The following is a 23,230-nucleotide window of genomic DNA, read 5'->3' on the forward strand; positions in this document are numbered from 1 at the left end:
ATCTCTTAGTTCAATGCATAAACTGTATCATTTTTTTCTCAAACTTGACGTCTCCTTCCTGAACCACTATTTATCAGTTTCTACTGACACTCAGGAACCTAACAAGATTAAAGACTTTATACAACATTAACACCAACATAACTCATAGTGATGATGACGTCACTATGTCAGTGTATTGGTGTAATGACAAGACAGTCTCATCCAATATAAACTATGACATTGATTGACACTTCACTCTCCCTGTAACTGTGTGGACCTCAGGGATACACACACACACGCACACACACACACACACTACCTACGCGGGAGTCCAGCCATACTTTATTGAACTTATTATCGTGATAGTTGTAACAACAATCACTCAAATATACGGCCTAAAAGAAAATTTCAATAAATTCGTTTTAAATTTGTTTTGTAAAATTTTTGGGTTTACTCTAATCTTTTTGGGGTGCAAATCACTTTCTTCTACTACTGATACATTTGTAGAGCTTTTAATTAGTAATTTGATGGCAGTTAGTCTGTTTTATATTTTCTATATTGTATTTTACTTTACAATAAGTGTATTTAATTGCAAGATGATTACTTTTGAACAGCATAGAAATTAATAATGAGACTAATCATCAGTATGAGTACTCAATTATTGGTTCCTAATCCAATGATTGGTTCGCAAACAGCGGAATGATTAGTACACATATTATGACCTAATCTGCTGGGCATTACTCATGTTGGGAAGTGGCAAGGCAGCCTTAGCAAGGGTAGAATACGGCATATACTGAGGGCACACTGAAGTTGGATCGGTTTAATAATTTACCTTGTTAAAATCTTGTACGCAAAACATTGCACACTATTTTGTCCAAGATTCTAAAGAATTGTTTTCCAAATTACTTTAGGCTAGGCCTAGGGGGGTTGCAGTACTATCACTTTACAAAAATCCATTGGTGATTAGCGGTATTCGAACCCGGGACCTTAGCGACCGAAGTCCCGCGCTCTACCGTTGCCCCTTACCAGCTTACCAGCTTACCAGCTTGCTTCCCTTTTTTACACTAAGTATGGATGGTTACAATATTAATGGTGGAGAAAGGGTGGAATTAAAATTGGTGCAACTATCGTTTACAAGCTAGCAAAAATTGTGCATACCTGCTCTACTTTCGTACAGTTTTCAAAAGTACAGCAAGCCGTAAAGAATGTACAGAAAAACATCAATTTATTATTTTCAAGTATGTGTGTGTGTGTGTGTAAACAAACTACAAAAACTACTCACAACATATCAGTACTGTATGACCGAGTAAATATATAAACAAAATGTTTGCAAGGAATGTGCGAACAGGTCGGGTAAAGAAGATATTGAGTGTTTCCAAAAATAACAAGAGTCCAGAACCAGTGTAAAACACAAACAGGCTGTCAGAGTCGGTTTGTTCAGTTGCTGCATAGTTTACTGGTGAACTTCTGCGCCATTAGCCTTGCTCAGCTGTGAGCCGGTCACTGGCTTGCTGGCTTTGCTTTGCATTGGACTGGACGAATTCTTTGAACATCATTTACCCAATCACAAGTTTACAGTTGAATCATCATTCTTCTTTTATGCAGTAGAGTGATATACACATGAAACATACTTCTTGGGCAAGACTCCCCCTTCCTTATAAAGGCACCATGGTACTGGAATAGTCGATAATTTAACTTACATTAGTTATCTAATGGGTAATAGGTAACATTATTGTTACCTGTGTAAAAAACGAGTTCATTGTTTGTCAAACATTCAAATTGGTTTACAGTTATCAATTTGTTAATTTCCCATTATTCTCGCAATAAGAACGTGTCCCACAAGCAGATCGACCTTGAACCTGGTAGGTGTGACATCTGAAATCCTTTGTAAACCAGACCCCTTGGTAGTGAGGGGAGGGGGAGCGGAAACTGTGGGTATAAGGGAGTGTTTAGGTTGTGATTGTTGAACCCACGCCCCCCCCCCCCCTGTCCCCCACCAGTGTGGATTACATCTTTGTGTTGTGGACCTGGAGATGAATCTGATGCAGAACACTCTGTGCATTGCTTGAATACCACTATGGTTTTCAACCGTTGTAGTCGCGTATACTTTGATATTAGCGAAGAAACATTTTTCGAATGAACCATGTAAATTCATTAACCTAATAACTATGTTATGCATGATTCTGTTAGGGAAAGAATTGGTAGGGAAAAATATAACTGAAATATTAAAAGATGGAGGAGTGAGATAAATCATTCATGGTTTGGTGGGGTTTAACAAGATCTAATTTGTTGAACAGTAATTCAAAGTAGGGCAAAGATTTGCTGTTGCTATTAGCGAAGTGAATAATAGCGCTGGAATTAGTTAAACTTTCCAAAGTAAGAGTTTCCATAAGACATATTACTATATTATTAATTTTACTATTAATTCAAGCTCTATACTATTATCCTCTATAGATGTTATAGAGATAGATAATCACAAATTTACTTTACCCCTACAAAATAAGCGTATTTTTTACACCAAGGAATTGAAATCACGAAATCAGATTGTAACGTTAACATCTAATTAATTTATGACATTAACTTTTCATATGTATTGTTTACGTGTATGTTTTCAATAATGATTGTAACAGCCTAGCTGCAGGATCCAGAACCTGTATTGTTCACATTTATTTCCATGTGTTCCATACAAGCCGCTAAAATAAGGTTATTACGGCTGGAGTCTGGAGCATCTGATAGGCCCAATTGACCAATTAGTCTCACCGCAAATGAGACAAATGAGAAAAGAACTAATGTCACTTTTAGTGCTTTCGGTCCCCTTTCATGCTTTTTAACAGCATTCTCTCCATGCTTCTGTAGAGGAGCGTGTGTATTGCAGTACTTTATATGCGTAACAACGTTTGTGAATAAAGTCTTGAACAATTCAAAAACTTAATCGAGTTTCTATAGCAAATTTGTCTATTTAATCTATTCTCTATTTGGTTATCTCATACACAAAAACATTAATGATGTTTAATAACATGAAACAAAACATTCACTGCTCGGATAATACTGTTAATACTGTTCTGTTTTTTGAAATGGCGACCATACAAAGTAGGTATTTTAAGCCAAGTATGAATGGAGATGAGTGTAGGATGAGTGGCGCGATCTTGTAGTCTTGTTAGTGACTAAGGCCGACATTCCTTAAACACAGCTGTTAATTAATAGCCCATACAGCTAATGGCAACTAAGGGACCTACAGTTTATAGTGGAATCCGAACCACATTTATGCCTTGATATATACGAATTGGTTATCAGGATAGTACTGCGGATAGTCGTAGTACTCACTCGTGCGCACGTTAATCCACACCAGGGAGTATCGCATCCACAGTGCATTCCTATAAATATCCACAATTCGTAACCTCCTAGTAGCTGGATTACAATTAACCAACTCACTTGAAAAATACTCAAACACTCTAATTTCTTGTGAGTTTGTAAGTCATGAAGAATTTAGCTGTTAAGTTTACTTTACTCTACATCAACAACTCACGATGTATGTCAATATTACACATGTGTCCCATAAGTTTCTAATTGTGTAATAAGATGGGTCCGATATGATTCAACTAGATATCTTAATTATAATCCACGCAGTTGCTACGCAGTGTTCCAAATAGTCGATAGTCGCGTTTACCAACTGTCGTATCACCCGGAAACCCCTTCACTTCACACTGATCACAGTTTTGTTTTATTTCTAGCTCGTTATGAACGAATTGTTTGTTAAGGCTCGTATTAGACAATCTCGCACTTATGTTATTGAGTGGTACACGACTACGGGCGTAAGTTTACTATTAGCTAACTTGTATTTACAACTTCATGTTTATTTAGTTAACTGTTTAGTTAAATTGCAGTACTATTCTTCAAACACAAAACGCGCAAACCTCGATGTGTTTGGAATTACCCTGCGTGCGTTCTTTCTTTATGAACATGCAAGGTAAAAAACATATGTTTTATGAACATGCAAGGTAAAAAACACATGTTTTATGAACATATGCTTATGGATATGTAACCTACCTATTAATCTTTTCCCTACAGCAAACTACTGTATAATCTATGATATCGTGGTTTATATTTTGTTTATTTATTTTTTTGGTAACAGCTAGAATTGAACATTCCTCTACTACACCTCCCTCTTTTATCACCTCTCTTCCACTTGTTTGTTCTTCCCTCGTATTACATTTCGTTTTATCGCTCACTTCTGTTTATTCTCCCACCTTATCAAAAGATAACCTCAACACGATTACTTCACATCTGGAACGACCAGCGGCAGAATGATTAGTTTACGGATAACATACCGAAACCGAATTATTAAACTGTTTATTTAGCTGTATAAAAATAACTAACTTTGCTTCTTGTATAAGCAGGGGATTGTTTGATGCAGTGTCAGCTGTAAAAAAATCGAAACACACAATGATGTATAGGTTTCCAAAAATTAATTTGTTCACAAAAAGTATTAAACGAAACTCAATCACTCTTGGCAGATTTACGCTACCCAGTACCCCTGTATGGCCAATCACCGGAGAGTAGGTAGGCTAGATTTAATTTGGACTTATTATTCTTCAACACCAAGCTAACAGCTAAGATGAGGTTTGCTGTGATAACCTATCATTAGGTGATTTCCCTCAGATGTTAGGATGCTGCACAAATTACTCCAATGCATGGTAATAACAAATTATAATTTAATTCTTCTAAATAAACGAAAATCCTTTATAATCTTCCTTATAAATGATATCTAATATTACTATATCAGTAATTAAATGGCAACAGTCTTACTTGGTAAAATTCCTACGATTTGACTGGCTTAAATAGGCTGTGATTCCCAGTTCCTACGGACTATGACTGTTTCAAGTACAGTAGGCCTAATGCTTGAACTCGTATTTTCACGAGTTTGTACAATTTTTAAGGGAATCAGCCAACTAAGAAAGATTTGAAGAAACAGCTCATTACAAGAATGACTTTAGTTAATTAACAGCTGTTCTCCAGTTCTGCCAACAAGGTGAAGTGTAATAACAGTCAAGCTAGTTAGCCATTGATCATGATATTATATGTACATTATATATTCTGTGAATTAAAATAATTTAAATTTAATTAACATTTCCCTTACATCAGTATAAAATATCCCTCTACCTCTTTTTAAATTTGAATTATTTTAAAATCCAACTAAAATCTCTTTATACAAATCAAAGAAATAAACATACTAATCTTCACAACAAAATTTTCACTTATATCTACACAATTCAAACTCAAAATAAAAAAAAAAATATATATTTCCCATCTGTGAACTTTTCTATAACTATGCGGTGTTCTTTGCGATGAGTGTTTAGTACCAAAATTCACCGCGAGATAGCTATACAGAACAGACACATTATTATTATCCAACATAGTTACAACAGAGGCTAATAGATGGCAGCATCAAACAAGATAATCAATTCCTTCAACATGCGTGCTACGGTGCTACCAACATTCAAAGCAATATCTTTATTGATAATCAATAATCATCTTTTTAAATAATTCAAAATGTTCATGTTTCTTGTCCTAACAAACTATTTACAAATACATTTAAGTCATATACCCTGACAATTAAGAAATTGTATAACATTAAGATCATAGAACTCATTTTTCATTTGTTTTATCAACATTCAAAATCTCAAATAAAAAACTCTGTGTTGGCCAACCTGGAAAATAGCATCATGTGATTTGTTTTAAAGAGAAATCCAAATCGCCATTTCAGTTTTGTTTACTAGTGTGTTGTGTTTTGTGTGTCGTGTGATGTTTTACTTTAAATTTTTAGTTTTGTGTTTTTGCGTGTGAAAGTGTCTAGTGTAGTTGAAGTGTGCCTTAAATCTAAAAGTAACTTACCATTCAAATCATACAAACATACAAACCATTCGTGTCACAAACATTCACGGACTTATACAAACATATATTCTACGCATTCATACTCTGGTGCAATAACTTATTAGCGAACTCCATAAAATTTTCATTGCAAATCACTAGGCCTAACTTAACAATATTAAAATAACAAAAATTTCTGTCCCTACGATCTTAATTAATTATACATCAATCTTAATAATAACATAACTTTTCCCTTTCTACTAAAGTTGCATCCCTGGCATCATTCCATTCAAGTTTCAAGTATCTACAAGTTGCACTTTGCTTTCATGATAAAACCCGTGACCTAAATTATGACCTGAAATAACAAACAAACTAGGCCTACACTCATGGGTTGCATTGAACTAAACATTTGCCTCATACAACTTCAAATCAATTATATGAATCTTCCTTACATCACTTGTGTCATCTAACTTCTGAACTAAACAAGTTACATCTGTAAACCAATAAATGATTCTGTAAATGCCAACATACCTAGGCGCTAATTTCTTACAAAATTTCTTAGCCTTACTGCTTAAGTAGTGGGTTCTGATATAAACATGGGAATTTAACTTAAATGGATGCTTTGCCCTGGTAGGTGAGAATCTCAGCCGTTGCCTGTTGAACTTCACGCTATTCCTGGCGTTTCTTATGGCTTTATTCAGATTTTCCTTCCGTTCTTCCATCGTCAGTTCATTGGATAATAGCTTCTTAATGTCCCATAGGTTGGTTAATGCACAGCTGGGCTCATGATTAAACATCAATTTAAAGCTGGAAGTCTTCGTTGATGAATTGATGGCAGTATTTAGGCTGACTTGAACTAAATCGATTTCTGCGTCCCATTGGTCTTGTTTATTGTGGTAAAAACTTCTTAGAAGAGGTCCAAGATCCCGGAAAAATCTTTCAGTGTGGTTGCCTGAAGGTTTGTATGCAGGTGTGGTTCGGTGCTGTATGTATTGGCGGAACAAATAGGCCTTAAATTGATTTGATACAAAATAACTTGCGTTATCGGTTACTATGGTTTTAGGTATTGAGAAGTTAGCAAAAGTTTGTTTCAGTTTATCAATTATTATCTTGGAGGTACATTCCCTGATTGGATAAAGCCAAGTATATCTAGTATAAGCATCCAGTATGGCTAAGATATATTTATTTCCTTTCTTAGTACGGGTTATCGGTCCAAGAACGTCCATGTATAGTGTATCGAGAGCTGTTTCAACTGGGATGGAAATTAATTTGCCTTCATATTTACGCTGTGTACTTTTAGACATCATACAAGTGTTGCAGCCTTTCACCTTTTGTTTTACAAATTCATTCAACTTAGGGTGATAGAAATATTCGTTTATCCTTCCAGTTGTTCGAGCAATGCCGAAGTGGCCTCCAAAAATGGTATTATGGTAGAAAGTGAATACCAAGTTGAACAATCGTTGCGGCAAATATATGTGGGACTTTCCTTTAGAATTCCTATGCATTAAAATTTCATTTTTCACAAAATAGCAATCACTGTTAGTTTGATTCTTGATGCTATCTAATATTTTCCTGCATTCTTCATCGTTTCTTTGCTGTTCCTCAAGTTTAGTGAAAGCAACAGGTATTTCATCCACTAAATTCCAGAAGTAAGTTTGTTCATGTTTCGATTTATATTGTTCATTTGATTTACTATTTACATTGTAGGCATTTTCATTTCTAGGTTTAGAGTGTGTTTGTTTTTCAGTTTGCTTCGTGTGTTCTTCTCTCTTCTTATTTTTGTGTTCCTGTATTATAGTGTTCACTTCATCTAGGTTTGTTGTTTGGTTTTGAGTGATGTTTCCCTCTTCTTCAGCATGTTCACTGTATAGGCGTGATAGACAATCAGCTACTAAATTTTGTTCTGATTTTCTGTGTTCAACCTCATAATCTAGGACTAATAATCGTTGAATCCATCGGGACAAACGGCCTAATTTTCTTTTATGAGACAAAATGAAAGCCAATGACTGATTATCAGTGATTAACTTGAATTTCTTAACTTCAAGGTATTGATGAAAGTGTTCCATGCCTAAAATCACACTAAGAGCTTCTTTTTCATATATAGAGTATCTGAGTTCTGCCTCGGTAAATTTGTGTGAATAATAACCTATCGGTAGTAGCTGCTTCTCGTCATTCTCCTGCAATAACACAGAACCTGCGCCAGTACTTGACGCATCACATTCTAGCACAAAGGATTTTTCAAAATTTGCCAGTTGAAGTAACGGCGGGTTGCTAATTGCTAGTTTGAGCTTCTCAAAGGCGTTCTGGCATTCGGCAGTCCATTTGAATTTTACTCCTTTTTTCTTCAGGTTATGCAGCGGCACGCAAATATCCGCATATTTCGGGATATAACGACTCCAGTAACCACACATGCCGACAAAGCGTCTGACCTGTTTCAGATTGTTCGGGATGGGGAAATGTTGTATAGCAGCAGTCCTATCTGGGTCTATTGTGATTGAATCATGTTTTATTCTGTGGCCTAGAAAAGTTATTTCTTGACAAAAGAATTTGACCTTTTCTGGGTTGACGGTTAGGTTATTCTTGGATAATCTGTCGATTACTTCAGTTAAGTGGGATATATGGCTTTGTTTGTCTTTACTGTACACAACAATGTCATCCAAAAATTTTATGAGGTATACAAAATTGATATCATGGAAAATTCCATCTAGGTAACTCGCTAATACACTACTACCTACTTGCAAACCAAAGCTTACTCGCTTATATTGATACTTGCCAAAAGTCGTACAAAAAGCAGTTAATGGACGGCTCTCTTCAGTCAAAGGGCATTGCAAGAAAGCTTTATTTAGATCTATCACCGAGTAATATCTGGCTCCTTGCAGATGCTGATACAGATTGTTTAGGTCACCAATGGGATAGTCCATTTTCACAAGTTTTTTATTGAGTTCGGTGTAATTAATGACTAGGCGATCCTTTTTTGTTAAGAACGCTGGTGAAGAGTATGGACTGGTGGATGGTTCGATAATATCTTGCTGAAGTAGATCATCAATGATTGCTTTAACCTTTTTGATATTGGGTGGACTCAGAAAATATGGTCTTATACAAACAGGTGTGTTATCAGTCACTTGTAGTTTCACCTTAAGATTGAGTGCAGATCCAATTTTGTCGGTAAAAACATTCGGGTATTTACCTATTAATTGGTTCACCTCCTTTGTCATGTCCTCACAACCAATGAAAATTTGATTTATTTTAGGCTGACTTTGTTCTGAAGTCCTATCTAGGCTAATCTTATGCTCAGGTTTAAATTTAAAATAGCATGTGTTTTCCTTTAAATTAATTATTAATCCTGTGTTCATAATAAAAGGAGTACCTAAGATCATGTCAAACTTGTTTTCAGTCATTACTAAAAATTCTTCGTTCCACGAGAAGTTATTAATTTTTATCTTAAACTTGCACTTGCCCAACACAGTTATTTCACTATCATTTGCGGCTAACATAGTGCCTCCCCAGTTTACAAGACCCTTAATCATTTTCAAATTCTTAAGTTGCTGATAGAGTTTGTGCGTGATAAAATTTTTACTTGCCCCAGTATCGATTAAGGTTGTTACTACAATGTTTGCATTTATACAAGTTTGGATACAAGGTAAATTGTTATTAATTTTAACCTTTATTTTATTGTGTTTGACCTTTTTGAATTTGTTCCAATCCCTGACTAATCGTCTTAATTCAGCTTTATATTCTGGTGAATGAGGTTGTGTAGCAGTTAGGTTAGGTTTCGTAGGCTCATCGTCATCGGGAGCACTAGTGTTCTTGAGATTAGGACCAGTAACTCCCTCGTCTATGAGTTTTTTTGGTTCCTGTAGCATTGTCTAGCAGTGTGACCTTTTCTATTGCAATTGTAACAGGTTCTGTTGTAATAAGCATCGTTGCGGTGGCTTTGATTTTGTGGAGCATTGTGGCGTACGTTGGTTTGAGATACATTTCTGGTATGATGGATAGGGCTACGTGCTACGTTCGCAGTAACAGTTGAATTCTGTTGTGGCCGGTACATTTGAGGTTGTCCTTGACCACAATACATCTGTTCACGTAAGTAATCATTGTACTTAATATTGTTCAATTCGATACACAACTGATCTAGATCATTAAATGATCGAGGATTGTTCTGGAAGGTAATTTGGTTTCTGATGTCAGGTCTCAAGCCATTTTTAATAAAACATACCAAGTCAGGTTCGGATAATCCAGTTTTTAGGATCTGATTGTTTATTTTAATGTCATTTACATACAGTGACAGCGGTTCAGTAGGATTTTGTGGGCGATACACTAAGTCTTGTTTTAATTTTTCCTTTAAAGTCACAGGAATGTAGGTTTCTATGATTGATTCATGTAATTTATCCATTGTAAATCCTACAGCTTTACATTGCAATATTTTTGTACTCAAGGGTGGTTTAGTATGGCTAGGCAATATTTCATATAAATGCTGATCGGTGAGGTTAGTTTCATTTCTTATAGTTACTAAATCTCTCAAAAATGAAAGCAAGGGGTTTAATTCAAGTCCGTTGCATTCAGTGAATTTATTTAGATAACCTTCAACGGGGTTAGGCAACTTGTTGAAAATGCTCGCATTTTCATTAGGCTTAGGTAACTGGTATATAGGCATGGTGTGTATTTGCGAGTGATTAGGATTTGTAGGCATATATAACATATTATTTTGCATGTTTGGGTTTTCATTTAGGTTAGTTTCAGTAGGCTCTTTAGGTTTTGTTGTATTTTCTTGATTTGTCTCTTCCGGTGTTGAAGTGTGATTTAGGTTAGGCCTATTTGATTTTGTCGGACTAGTTAACTGTTCAACTAGGTTTTCTTCATCGATGATTGACTTATTTAAATCCTCTTCATATTGGTTCAGATCAGGTAAAGATACTTGGTTTTTGATTTCATCAAATTTATTTTGCAGTTCTAGTAACTTGACCTTCAATTTGTCTAACTTACCGGAATAGCTAGGATCTAATTTACATGCACTTAAATTAGTTATCCTAAAAAGCAGATGAGTACATTTAGCTTTCATTTTTGCTATGTACAGGTTGCTTGGTTGGGTGTCACATTGCTCTATGAGTAGCTGAAATTGATCTACCTTAGTTTCTACGGTTTGAAATTCAGTACTTAAGCCTATTTTCCCACTAAGATGGTTTACATCTGGTTGAACGTGTAAAATAGATCTGAGCTGTTTTCTGAGTGCTTCTACGTTGTCAAAGGTAGAATCTTCTCCTCTACTCAAAATTTCATATTTAAGTTCATCTTTACTTAAATAATTTAAATTGAATTTTTCCATTGTCGGAAATTATTTGGCCTATTATAGGCCTACACAGAATAAATTTGGCAGTTTATGAATCACTTTGCTGAAACAAATTAATTTTATGGCAGAAGTTATGTCACTTCTTAAAATTTTCTTGTATGCTAGCAAAGTTAACTTGAGGTTAGCAAAGTTAACCACAATGTCTTGGTTTAAATAGGCGCAAGGGTTGAAATTAATAATAAAACAGCAGAGTTGCGCACTTCTTTACGCTACCCAGTACCCCTGTATGGCCAATCACCGGAGAGTAGGTAGGCTAGATTTAATTTGGACTTATTATTCTTCAACACCAAGCTAACAGCTAAGATGAGGTTTGCTGTGATAACCTATCATTAGGTGATTTCCCTCAGATGTTAGGATGCTGCACAAATTACTCCAATGCATGGTAATAACAAATTATAATTTAATTCTTCTAAGTAAACGAAAATCCTTTATAATCTTCCTTATAAATGATATCTAATATTACTATATCAGTAATTAAATGGCAACAGTCTTACTTGGTAAAATTCCTACGATTTGACTGGCTTAAATAGGCTGTGATTCCCAGTTCCTACGGACTATGACTGTTTCAAGTACAGTAGGCCTAATGCTTGAACTCGTATTTTCACGAGTTTGTACAATTTTTAAGGGAATCAGCCAACTAAGAAAGATTTGAAGAAACAGCTCATTACAAGAATGACTTTAGTTAATTAACAGCTGTTCTCCAGTTCTGCCAACAAGGTGAAGTGTAATAACAGTCAAGCTAGTTAGCCATTGATCATGATATTATATGTACATTATATATTCTGTGAATTAAAATAATTTAAATTTAATTAACATTTCCCTTACATCAGTATACAGAATGTAGTCACAGATTGCTGTTTAAGAACGTTATAATGCCCCTGATTGTTTGTGGATGCGAGCGAGTTTGGTCAGATGAATAATATTTTATCCATCCATCACCCTCCAGATCCATCATCCCGCTCGAAATCTGCCCGAAACCTATTATCTTTTAAATAAATCCTGTACCCCCTGTTTACTCCACTTATAAACTGTGTAGAGTTTTCTTCGTTCATAAAGTTACTGGTGTACTTTATTGTGCTCACAATTTTTTCATAAATTACATAATGGTGTTACTATTTATTTCGATATACTAACGTTCCAACTATTATATAGACCAATAACCTACTTGGTTTAAAAACCATGAATCGTAACTAAAAGTAAAACTTTCGTAGCATTAGTATTCCTGCAACGCTACTTCCGGGGTATATGTTTGGCTATGGAAGTATAAACAAAGACCTCGCCACTGACTTACAAGTTACTTACAGTTAGTGATGTAGGGTTACAAGTTACTTTTGCAAACTTTGGGAAAAAGTTGGTGTCGATGTTATTGTTAATATTGTAGATTCTAACGTGCTAAGATAATTATATCTTTGTGTTAATTGAGGAGTTACTAGTTGATTAGATTCATGTGTGAAACTAATTGGTCAATGTTGCTGCACATGAATCTTAACTGAGAATTGTATTCGCTTCAATTTCAGGCAATTAAATAAATACTTTCCCTCGTATTCCAAAGTAAACCCACAAAAGTTGTTCAGTTCTACACACGTAAATACAAGTCGTTCATCCTTGAGGTAAATTAATACCTTGCAAATACACTGTAAATTTAATACATTATCTACATAAACGGCAGTGCGATTGGTGTAACGTTTCAAACTATAAGGGTAGTTTACCAAATTGAGTACGAGTAACCAAATTCAATCTAATATTTTGATGGAGGGTACAATGAATTTGAGTATGTAAGCTACGTTGTATCGCATAACTATTTTGAGTGGTGAATTTATTTCTTCATTTGAACGGGACGCTGCTGGTTTAGTTTGTATAGCACAAAACTTGGGTTTTAGGGGCCACAGTTTACGAATGATGAGACCCTTGCATCGACGAAAATCGACTCGGTACGTAATAAATCGCAGGATTGGAAATTCTGGTTCGAGTCGAAGCGCCGGTAAAATTAGGCTCAGCGTCAATCGTCAGTTCCTTCCGGGGTGCCGAGCTGCTTCTCCCTTGTCGGGTTACAATAGGCAATGAGAAGGGCGTTAGTCTAAACAGCTGTGTCGAGACCTACAAGTCGCCCTTCACGAGCGGCAGCTGTTTTGTCGCTGCGGTAGCCGTGCGTGTGTGTGTGTGTGTGTGTGAGTGATGATTCACATGTAGGACGTCCACCAGTCAGTCACCAGTGTTGTGTGTTGGTGTCGGGATGCTCAGACCGTGGTAGGTGCCGGTCCGGTTGTTCTGTGGGTTGCTCGCCGCTCGGTCACCATGTGCAGACACGAACATCTGCTTTTAAGGTAGGCCTTTTAAAAGCACTGTTTGTACATTTTTGCGACGACACCGGTGAAAATGTGCTGTGGGAGGGGTGATTTGATGTTTGGCAGTTTTAAACAATTGTTTTGCAATTGTACGAGTAGGATAAACCACTACATTAAGAAAAATTATGAAACTGAGAGATATTTGGGGTCGATCTTAATTTACATTCGGGATGTCTCTGTCTATACTGTAGTAAACAACGCACCCATTGCAGCAAACCAACACTTACTAATTTTTGATTTATTTAATTTATATCCAAACAATGTACACACATATAATATTTAGCAAGTTAGATCCGAGCTCAATATGTCTCGGTCGGATCCTGAGTGTTGCAGCCACAAGGAACAAAAAATGTACGACGGAATGTAAAAAACTCAAACTCAGTGGTCTGTTTCAAGATGTAAACAAACCAACAAACGCTCTAGTGGGCGTTGCGTTGCAGACGTTGGGTTGCACGTTTTTGTTATGTTTTAGTAGTTTGAATGATTTAGTACTCGGATGAATGTCTTACACTATATAGCAATAATTGCCGTTGTTGTTGGTCAAATAGTTCGTTTATAAAATGTATATTGATTTTGTTTTTTGTTTGGATTAGATGATAAAAGTTTTCCTGATGCGCATTTGTGACATACAATACGATTTTCACCTCAAAGTTGTGACTTTTCACTGGAAATTTCTCAAATATTCCGTTAAAGAGTACTTAAATGCTTTTTAGTGCTATCGTCATCATATTTTGTATTGCTCGAAGTAAAACTCTGGTTTACTAAACATTTCAAATGTTTTCAAGGTACCTGATTGTATTATACAGTTCAGTTGTTTTGTTGTTACTCGATATAAGATCTACGCACAGTACATCAATGGATAGAACACGTTGTATTGCCTTATTTTCCAAAAGTAAAAACCCGAAAAATTACTTAGATTTTGGATGGTCAATAACTTTGTACATGCCGTACTTAGAACCATTCTTCTACGGCCATAGCACAGACACAGACAATGGAGTAAACCATTAAAGTATTATATTGTCTGTGGCCATAGTGTCGTATTACAACATAACTTTTTCCGCTACTACGCTCATTTATAATATTAACCCTATATTTGGAAAAAAATATATGTAATTATACATGAAAAGTTGCAGATTAGAATGTCGTTTGTGGTCAATATCAATAACTAAAGCTTTGCGATTAAATCAATCATATTGGAGTATAACAGGAAGCAAATAAATTCCAAATCTTATCACTGGATACAATCATAATTGAGACTTTTGTTTGGTTCTAAACTGCTTTCAATGCGTTCTAGTAATTAAGAGATCCCATGAGCCTTTGTTATGTTTAGTCTAGGTTTTGTTTTGTTGTTGTGGTTGTTTACAGAGTCTGTTAGTTTTGTAATATATTGATTAAAAGTAATAACATTGCAAACTTCTTTAGTACAAAGTTTTGTAAAAATGTTTCAACAGAATATAATAATGTTTGGTATTCATACTATGACACTTTTCCCTACACAAACAATGCTAACATTCTTTTGTTTATGTTAAAAATAACTAAGTTCAAGTTTTGACTATATCTAGTCGTCACTGAACACATCCCACTTTTATAAAACACTATTATGTGTTATACATTTGACTTGCTAGAAGAACCAAAGGACACATGTGCTTTCTGCATTGTCCGATTAACCTTCTTGATTTTTAAAACAGAGTTGACATTTCTAACATCTGTGAAATCTGGTTATGATGGGCCATTTGTGTCACTATAACTTTGAGTCTTCTTTGCTATGACATATGTTTCTGTTATACAAGCTACACACACATGTCTTTAATTATTGTACATTAAAATGTTGTTTTAGCAATAAATGTACTACTGTATATCAACAAATGTTATGGGAAAAGGAACTAAAACAAGTAAATAAAAGTAAAAGGTTATGGTTATGTATTCTTATTGCTTACCTTTTAATTAAAATGTTTAATTAGGCTAGTAATCATTGCCAACAACTTAAATTATAAAACAACAATTATCAATATAAAGCACAATTAACCATGTGATCAATTATCCAATTACCAATTATTAACGAGATGGTAGATTAATTGCAAGCCACTGTTTTTCAGTGGTGAAAACCTGAAAAATATAAAATTTACCTTGTCTTACAGAAGCCTTATTTCTTGTAGAACATCTTAATCCAACGACTATTGTTATAGATGCACCTATTTGCTTGAATATAATGTAAGTGAACTTTCTAGATAACTAAAAGTTAAATTTGAATCCAAAAGTGTGTTATAAATTCAAACTATATTTAAATTTACATTACATATTAACTGAGTCAATTGGATGTTGATGAGGTTTCCTAATGTCTCACACAATTGATGTGGTAAAGTTGTTGAACCTGGAGAGTGGTGAGTGTAAGTTTGACAGTTGGCTGCAGTGCATGTTATGTGTTTGCTCTCACTTCAACAAGCTTCTCTGTCTCTGTCTCTGTACTGTAGTCTGTATGTCTGTGTGTTTGCTAACTACTCAATCTGGTCAAGTATAACCCTAACTTCGGACAAATAAACTGGCTAGTTTATCTTAAACTGTCAACAATATTTAAAAAAACTTTAAAGTCTTTCTAAGTTCTTCTCAGGGCGAATCTCCCCCAAAATAATGGATATGAAGAAAAAATAGGTTCCATTAAATTAATCATTTATGTTGTACTGAAGTGTTAACGTTTTTGCAGTTTGCACAAAAGAATCATTATAGAACCCCTCATAATGATAATTACAATCGCGTATTTGATACTCCTTAGGTTCGGACAAGTGTTTACAGATGGGATGACACACTGTTGAATCTTGACCAATGTTTTTAGATTTAGTAATTGAGATATTTTCTCCATTTGGCTCGAATAGATACATTTTTATTATTTAATGGGAGGATGCAGCGTGATCTTAATAAAGTAAATGTCAGATTTAGCGCAAATTACCGCAGCAAAACTGAGATAAAGTATAATTGTGTGTCTACTTGGAATTACTTGCCCTAACCTTAAATTAATCTCGGCCCCCCCAAAAAAAATATTCTACATCGCCACTGGTCCTCTCATAATCCCAAATAATTTATTAAAGAAACACACAAGTGTAAAAAAAACTATCTGTAGTTCAATTTACGCTGGATCAGTAAGCAATGGGTTTACAATGGTTGTATGAGAGTTGAAGAGAGATATAGAAGTAGCCACTGTTACAAACAGTTCTTTCCCAGTTTTATGTCTGGACCAAAGTTTTATGAGTACAACAATACCACCCCCACCCCCCCCCCCCCCTCCCACTGCACCTAATCGGGACCATGCCATTGGACATTGTGGCTATTGTTCCTATTTTTGTCATTGTTTTATGTTCCAATCACAAAAAGCTTTCCTCTGTGTTATTTCCAGAAAGCCTTCTGGCTCTTTCATTCATTTTCGTATACACACATTCAGGATTAGTTCCAAAATGCAGTTCTATTTTGTATAAATTTCCATTTTTTTATAAATGAGTGAAAAAGATTAGTGAGTGTTTTATTTTCAGTACCTAATATGAACTCTATTTACTTTTCCATTGAAATTATTCGCTTGCAATCAAAATACTTGCGGTATTGTGTAAGCTCATTAAACTATTAAATTTTTTGTATGATTTATTCAGTTTTAAAGTGTTCTTTCATTTTTGGTCAAATGCTCAACTATGTACTCACTTTTAGTATCCTACAGCACATTTTATTTAGTATTTTTAAAACTGAATTATACATAGAATAGATTTTATTTTCATACATTAATAGCATTTGAATCATTTGTCTCTTGGTACTTCCTTTAGCTATTTTTCAGTATTTTTGTTATTTTCTTTTTTATATTGGACCAAATATTCACATTACTATTTTCCATTTGCTTAGTATGAATGTCGACTCCACAAAACTCCAGCAATTATGAACATATCATGGGGTTACACTCTATAGTCTATACATTATATTCTCATGACTCTTCTACACTTCATTAAGATCCTTTAAAAAATTCAATTTTTTATAACCATCAAAAAACAATCACACAACTAAAATTTGCAAATTTATCAATACACCTCACTAACTAATCAGTTAAAATAAAAAAACTATCACTACCCGTGTACTGTTTGTCTACTGGTTAATTTGTATACTTGAAAGATTTACCTTACTTATTTAATCTCAGGGCCGTCAATGGTGATAAATAGATGTGCCAACAAAAATGCACTAAATTCTGTGGCTCCAACTCTCTCCATTTATCTAACTACCAAACTAATAGTTTAACCAGTTACAATTTCTGTTACAGAAGATGCGAGTATTCCAGAAGAACATGGATGATGCCTCAGTCCGCCTCTCGTCAATAGAGAACACCCGGAGTGGATGGATCAACCCTACGGAGATCTCTCAAGTACCTGAACTGCTCGAGGACCTGCAGGTATTCTGCTTTAACTGACAGTTTACATACAAAGTATAAAATGTTTTTCTCTTTTATAAAAAAATAGCTACAGCTAGTATAGATTCAGTATCTAAAAGTCTGAAATAAACATTTATTTAGAGGATAAATATCCAACTTGCAGAAAAGAAGGAAAGTTGTTATATGTCATTGGGTTGAGATTTTGTTAGATAGTGGTACGGATCTAAAATTGTGCCGGAGATGTAAAAATAATGTATTGTGTCTGTATCATAACCTATAGTAGACCTATCTTCTACACTGTAGCAATTATTCACCTTTGTAATGTGCTTGATCTAATCTACCTATTATCTGATCTGATGTAGTCCATACTGCATCAAAAATTACAAATTTCTTTCAACCACTTTATTGTAACTCCTGTGGCATTGTCACAATGTGTAAACTGTGTTTTGATTCAATTTTATTCTTCTGACGACTCCGGATGTTTCAGAAACTAGGAGAGCGGATGGGTCCACTGCAGCGTACGCTGGACGAAGTGAACGACCAAGCAGCCATGTTTAACTCAAACAACGTCCTGGTGTCGCCTGCCAACCTGAACAAGCTGCAGGACCTCAACACCAGGTCGGCTGATTTTTGTGGTTTATAAAAATTATTATTTCTATCAAATTCGTATTTCAAAAATTGAAAATTTAATTGCATGTTTTACTAGAAGCGAAGCTTCATCTATGGTCTTTGTCTTTTACAACCGGAAAAAACGAAGATAGGCAAGTGGTTGTTCTTTCACCAATATTTAACTCGTCCCCAGATAGATTTTGATTTTGCAGCACTTTCCAGTGTTCTGTAGCATTTACGCCTGTCCCTTCCATCTGGAAATAGGCCTAAACATGACTTTTCTATAATCATTTGTATCTCCAGATATTTAAAATACATTACTTGGTTTAATAGAATATGTATTATATTTTTTTATATGTTAGAAAATCTTATAAACTCTAGAATCAAAGGCATTTAAAGAACAAGGAGGAACTTCAAACATTGTAATTATTTTCCTTCCTTGAATCCAACCACAACCAATATGTTCCCAAAGCTCCATCTTATACCTTTCAAAGTTGATTTTCAAATTGAACTGTCTTAGCTTAATCCTCGGTTCAATATCTATATTGTGCAAAATTTAAGCTAGTTTGGTCCAGGAATTTTGTGTGACAAACTAACTCGTCATAGTTAGACCAATTTGGGTGGAAATAATAAAAATTAATTTGGTGCATATTTCATCAGATGGAAGCTGCTGCAAGTGGGCGTAGACGAGAGGTACAAACAGCTGAGAGACTTAGGAAAAGACGGCTCTCCTCCCAACCAGAACTTCCTCTCCGCCTCCGTAGACCATCCCTGGGAACGGGCCATCACCCAGAACAGAGTGCCTTACTACATCAAGTCAGTTGATTTACGTAACTGTAAATTAGTTGTATTTTCCAACTTGAGCAAAGTTTTCTCGATTCTGCTTATACTGAAGACAATAGTCGAGTAACTTGTCCATGGTGCTGTGTTGACTTAGTGGCTACTCGAAGAACTACAGACTCGAGTCCATACACACTCTGAACACTGTACACTCGTAAATAGATTCTGTAGACACGTAATGGTGATTCTAAGAAAATATGCCCAAGTATCACATTAACCTGCCTGGAGCACAAAGAATTGTTTAGTGACAAATTCATAAACCAAGGACCGAGTCCACTACTTGAGTATCGTCGAAAAGTATCGTGTCAACTTAATATACCATTTGACTCCTTACCTAACGAGTTATTAAGTACTTGACTCGTCTGATTACTGCTGTAAATTTGTCTATGAAATGTTTATGCTTGGTAGTTGTGGATTCTGCTAGGCTGTGTTTGTTCGTTAATGAGCCATCAGTGTGTTTTGTTAGTGTTGTGATGAGTCCTTCTGTTTCCAGTCACCAGCTAGAGACAACTCACTGGGACCATCCCAAGATGATGGACTTGATGAACTCTCTCACCGAATTCAACGAAGTTAGATTTTCTGCTTACAGGACAGCAATGAAACTTCGCACAGTCCAAAAGCGAATGTGCCGTAAGTTTTCATTAATTACTTGGAATAAAAAAAAACTTAGAATATTATATCTGCTAGGATTGACTCCTTTCCATTGTATTAATTTCAGTTTCATTTTTTATGTGTAAACGGTTGGCCTACCTAATACACTAGAAAAAAGTCTGCAGGTTTGCTGCGGTGGGGGTATTTTCCATTTGCCTTATCTAAACAGAATTAGTTTAACGAGTACTTAGGTTTGCTGCAATAGGGAGGGTAAAAAAGTTTTTTTTAATGTAAAATGTTAAAAGGTACTGTAGTTTAGTAAGAAATTAATGCATTTTCCAAATTTTATCAAAATATGTTCATAGACAAGCAAACTACAACAGTTGACTTATTCTCCATAAGAATAACATGGGAATTTTAAAATTACAATTTTTTTGAATTTTATCCGTAACAATTAGGCGCATAATAACGCTTCAATATACTAAATTATTTGTTTCTTTAAGCTCTACAAAATGGTTTAGAAAGAAATTGTGAAATTTTGTGTTTTTAGGGTCTAAAATGTGAAAAAACTATTTTTACACCATAAAACCCCCCACAAACCCCCGTTCCCATAGTCCGATCATGCTGGTTCGCGAACTCATTCAAGTTTATCCCGCCTTACACCTTCAAACCAAATTTTATCAAAATCGGACAAAAATTACTCAAGTTATCGTGCGGATGGACACATATATATATATATATATATATATATAGATATATAAAAATTTGAATGAATGGTGTTTTTGGCCTCTGGGGACATCAAAATGAAAAAGTAAATCGGTCCCGGGCCTAGGTCTTACCATGAGACCTACGGTAATAGCTACTTCCCTATAGGGAAATTCGCTAAAACAGGGAGATTCTTTCATTTGTTTATCCCACTTCATTTCTATCAGCTGGCTATCATAAACTGCTTCCATTAACTAAAACACTGAAAATACTCATCTTCAAATGCGGTACTCAAGCGTCAAATGAAAAATAACTGCAAGTGATTAAGAATAAAAATCCAAGATGATAAGCTATTAAAACTACACATAGCTTGAGTCTTGTAGACTAGTCGAATATTCTTTGGGGAAATCTGCCGCCATTATTGACTTAACTTCCAACCATCATACTTAGACATTGTTAGGTACATTGGTACATTGTATATGTTGTTGAGTACAACGTTTTCATACTGTTCTAACATGTTCTTTTTGTTGTTTAACAGTTGATCTGCTGACCCTGAACCGTGCTATTGAGACGTTCGACAGCCACGGACTGCGGGCACAGAACGACAAGCTGCTCGATGTCACGGACATGGTCACCGTGCTAGCTAGCGTCTACGAACTGCTTGCTGCGGAGAACCCGTCACTCGTCAACGTGCCTCTCTGTCTCGACTTGGCCGTCAACTGGCTGCTCAATGTCTACGACAGGTCAGAGAGAAATCATAACAAGTTTTTTTTTTAATACAATATTTTGTAAATAAATTACAGCTTCATTTCTTTGCTAGCAAGAATATATTCTAAAATACTCCGGGAAGTACTCAACAAGCTATTCAACTGTAAATTATTTTTCTTGTTGCAGCCAACGTACGGGACAAGTTCGAGTGTTGTCCTTCAAAGTGGGCCTGGTGCTGCTCTGTAAAGGCCACTTGGAGGAGAAATACAGATGTAAGTCGTAAACCATATCTGCTTTACAGTTGACACCAACGTAATTTATCTGTGGTTGGATTTGTTAAATTTATTTCAAAATGCACATTGGATCGTTACATGAAATAAATACCTAAGTTTCTGAATTGGTTGATGTCCAGCTGTTCCCCTGAATAAAACATAAAACATGAAAGCTCTCAAGGAAAACAGTTTTTGTCTTGGAATAATGGTAGGCAAGACACAGAATGGAAGTCACCGTTTTGTGTTGGATAATACATGAGTTCCCACTTTAATAACTAGAAAGTAATAAATTTGGCCAGAAAATTAAATCTATCAAGAGGAAATGCCTTCAAAAGTTAGATTGCCTAAATTGAACCACAGACCTATTGGATGTCTCTATTTTTTGTGTGTTGGAATTCCATTGATTTTGGTTGAATCACAAGTGAAAATATGATTTTAATAAATTCCCTCAGTGTTCTGAACAAAGCATTTCCATATCACATATCTGACATCGGCTATGTGCAGATCTGTTCCGACTGATTGCTGACCCCAACCGACTCGTGGATCAGCGCAAGCTCGGTCTGCTGCTGCACGACTGTATACAAGTTCCTCGTCAGCTGGGAGAGGTTGCGGCCTTCGGTGGCTCCAATATTGAGCCATCTGTGAGATCTTGCTTTGAGAAAGCTGGGAAAGACAGTAACACAATTGAGGTTTGTGGAAACTATTTCTCAACAAGTAGTCAAAGCAGATGTGTCAAGTAGTGTGGTCAAAGTGCAGTACCAAAAAAATGGGTTTCTTTCCTACGTATTACTTTTGAAAATCATAATAGGTACTTATTTTTATGTGTTCTAATTCAAGACCATGGTAAAATTGTAGTTTATTAATAACTAAGTATCCCAAAATGGTTTGAACATGTATCTATTTTCTATATAATTTAGGATATCTGGTTAACTATCTGTGATATTTGTCCCTCTTTGTCATTACTAGAAAAATATTTCTAAAATGCACCATCATCTGTGTCTGCAGGCTGTGCATTTCCTCAACTGGCTGCAGCAAGAACCGCAGAGCATGGTCTGGCTGCCAGTGCTGCATAGACTGTCCGCAGCAGAGACTGCCAAACACCAGGCCAAGTGCAACATCTGCAAGGAATATCCCATTGTCGGATTCAGGTAGACCTAGTTTTCTATTAGGTTATGATAATAAAAAATATATGAAAATATAATTTTATCATTTATGTTTAAAATTTAAATTTCCCTCCATGTTTAGCAATATGTAAAAAGTCCCGTTGGGTTATCTTTAATCAAGACTTGTCGAGTTAGTTTTCTTTTTAAAATTTATTTTCAACAAATAGATTAGCTTTCATAAGCATGGTATACAGCTTTCACACTGCCATAGTATATAGTGTTAGGAATTATAAACACAATCAATCAACTCAATTCTGTGTTACAGGTATCGTTGCTTGAAGTGTTTCAACTTTGACATGTGTCAAAACTGTTTCTTCTCTGGACGAAAAGCAAAGAACCACAAGTTGACACATCCCATGCAGGAGTATTGCACTGCTGTAAGTATAGAGACAATTAAAAAGTTGTTT

At 35.4% G+C, this 23,230-nt stretch overlaps 1 protein-coding gene across 1 annotated transcript in view; it reads left to right on the forward strand.

The window, feature by feature from the left end:
- Window positions 1–23,230, forward strand: part of LOC128991553 (dystrophin, isoforms A/C/F/G/H-like) — a 557,771-nt gene that overhangs the window by 523,851 nt on the left and 10,690 nt on the right. Inside the window, exons 26-34 of the mRNA XM_054414541.1 lie at window positions 17,828–17,956; window positions 18,423–18,553; window positions 19,205–19,360; window positions 19,878–20,014; window positions 21,219–21,423; window positions 21,575–21,660; window positions 22,165–22,349; window positions 22,666–22,808; window positions 23,089–23,200. Of these exons, the coding sequence (XP_054270516.1) occupies window positions 17,828–17,956; window positions 18,423–18,553; window positions 19,205–19,360; window positions 19,878–20,014; window positions 21,219–21,423; window positions 21,575–21,660; window positions 22,165–22,349; window positions 22,666–22,808; window positions 23,089–23,200 (1,284 nt within the window). The remainder of the gene's footprint in view (window positions 1–17,827; window positions 17,957–18,422; window positions 18,554–19,204; window positions 19,361–19,877; window positions 20,015–21,218; window positions 21,424–21,574; window positions 21,661–22,164; window positions 22,350–22,665; window positions 22,809–23,088; window positions 23,201–23,230) is intronic.

Source organism: Macrosteles quadrilineatus, unplaced genomic scaffold (genome assembly GCF_028750875.1).
Source record: "Macrosteles quadrilineatus isolate MER2022 unplaced genomic scaffold, UCM_ALF_1.0 Scaffold_4__1_contigs__length_99947679, whole genome shotgun sequence".
Taxonomy (NCBI): Eukaryota; Metazoa; Arthropoda; class Insecta; order Hemiptera; family Cicadellidae; genus Macrosteles; species Macrosteles quadrilineatus.